Genomic DNA, 1,352 nt, shown 5'->3' on the forward strand with positions numbered 1-1,352 from the left:
ACACACACACACACACACACACACACACACACACACACACACACACACATGGTTAATAAGAAGCGAGAAATGAAATTTGGAGGGGAGTCAGTATGGACTTGTAATACTCCTTATGATTACTGAGAACCGTTCAAGAGTCATGTTCCATTGAGGGTACTACTGACTCAAGAACAACAAGGTTGACAGAACAGGGTAGAAAGCCCAGTTCTTGGATTTCCAAGCTCTTTACCTTCAAGTGCTGGGGGAAAACGAGAATGAGTAGATTCGGGGAATCGACGTTCGAGTAAAATGATCGAAGCATCAGATATGGCCGAAGAGGGTAATCACTTTGTAGCAGGTTTTGAAGCTAGTGACCAGATATTCCTTTCTCTGACCATAACTAACACTGTCAGTAAAGACATGAAAGTAGAGAGTGGTGGACAGTTGTAGGAACAGGAATTCGCGCCGAATCTATATCTGCAAAGGGCCAGAGAATCTGTCTTACTGTCAGTTCCAGAGCCTGATGCGCAGAAAACCTTCTTTCCTCCAATGTATAGTACCGACTCACCGTCTTGTGTCAATGGGAACGTAAGAAGCCATAAAGAAACAAAATTACCGGAAGAAAGAATGAAGACAGGGTAAGCTTCACCTAAAGGCTTGTGAATGCACAACAAGAGGACGTTAATAGCGAAGAACTCAAGGGCATTTTAGAGAATAAACCAATACCTCATAAATAAAAAAAAAACAGTAGTTGTTCAACAGAATTCAATAGCAATTAATGTAAACTAAATAGAGCGCAGTCGTGGCTATGTAATAAGAAGTTTGCTTCCCAACCACATGATTCCGGGTTCAGTCCTATTACATGGCACCTTGGACAGATGTCTTCTACAATAGCTTCGGGCAGACCAAAGCCTTGTGAGTGGATTTGGTAGATGGAAACTAAAAAAAGCCCTCTCTGAATGTGTGTGTGTGTGTGTGTGTGTGTGTTTGTTTGTGTTTGTTTCCACCACCGTTTGACAACTGGTGTTGGCGTGTTTATGTCCCCCGTAACATTAGCGGCTCGGCAAAACAGACCGATAAAATAAGTGCCAGGCTCAAAAACAAAAACATAAGCACTGGGATCGAGTCATCCGTCTAAAAGTTCTTCAAGGCAGTGCTGCAGCATGGCCACAGTCTAATGACTGAAACAAGTAAGAGATACAAGATAAAAAATAAAAAGCGCCGAAATGATAGAAATATGCAAGTGACAAATTTTCTGTAAAAGTATGAAGATTTTATCACAAGCAAAAGAAATAGTTTATGAAGGACGAGCGATTTGTTTTTCGTTTTCTACTCTAGGTACATGACCCAAAATTTGGAGGGAGGGGCCAGTC

The 1,352-nt window shown here is 41.6% G+C and overlaps 1 protein-coding gene across 1 annotated transcript in view; it reads left to right on the top strand.

Annotated features, from left to right (window-relative positions):
* The first annotated feature begins 288 nt into the window (after positions 1–288).
* The window catches only part of LOC106869593 (uncharacterized protein DDB_G0271670-like), a 128,805-nt gene continuing 127,741 nt past the window's right edge, over positions 289–1,352 (top strand). The window contains exon 1 of the mRNA XM_052966746.1: positions 289–425. Within this exon, the coding sequence (XP_052822706.1) occupies positions 289–425 (137 nt within the window). The remainder of the gene's footprint in view (positions 426–1,352) is intronic.

The sequence above is a fragment of the Octopus bimaculoides genome, chromosome 3 (genome assembly GCF_001194135.2).
Source record: "Octopus bimaculoides isolate UCB-OBI-ISO-001 chromosome 3, ASM119413v2, whole genome shotgun sequence".
Lineage (NCBI taxonomy): Eukaryota > Metazoa > Mollusca > Cephalopoda > Octopoda > Octopodidae > Octopus > Octopus bimaculoides.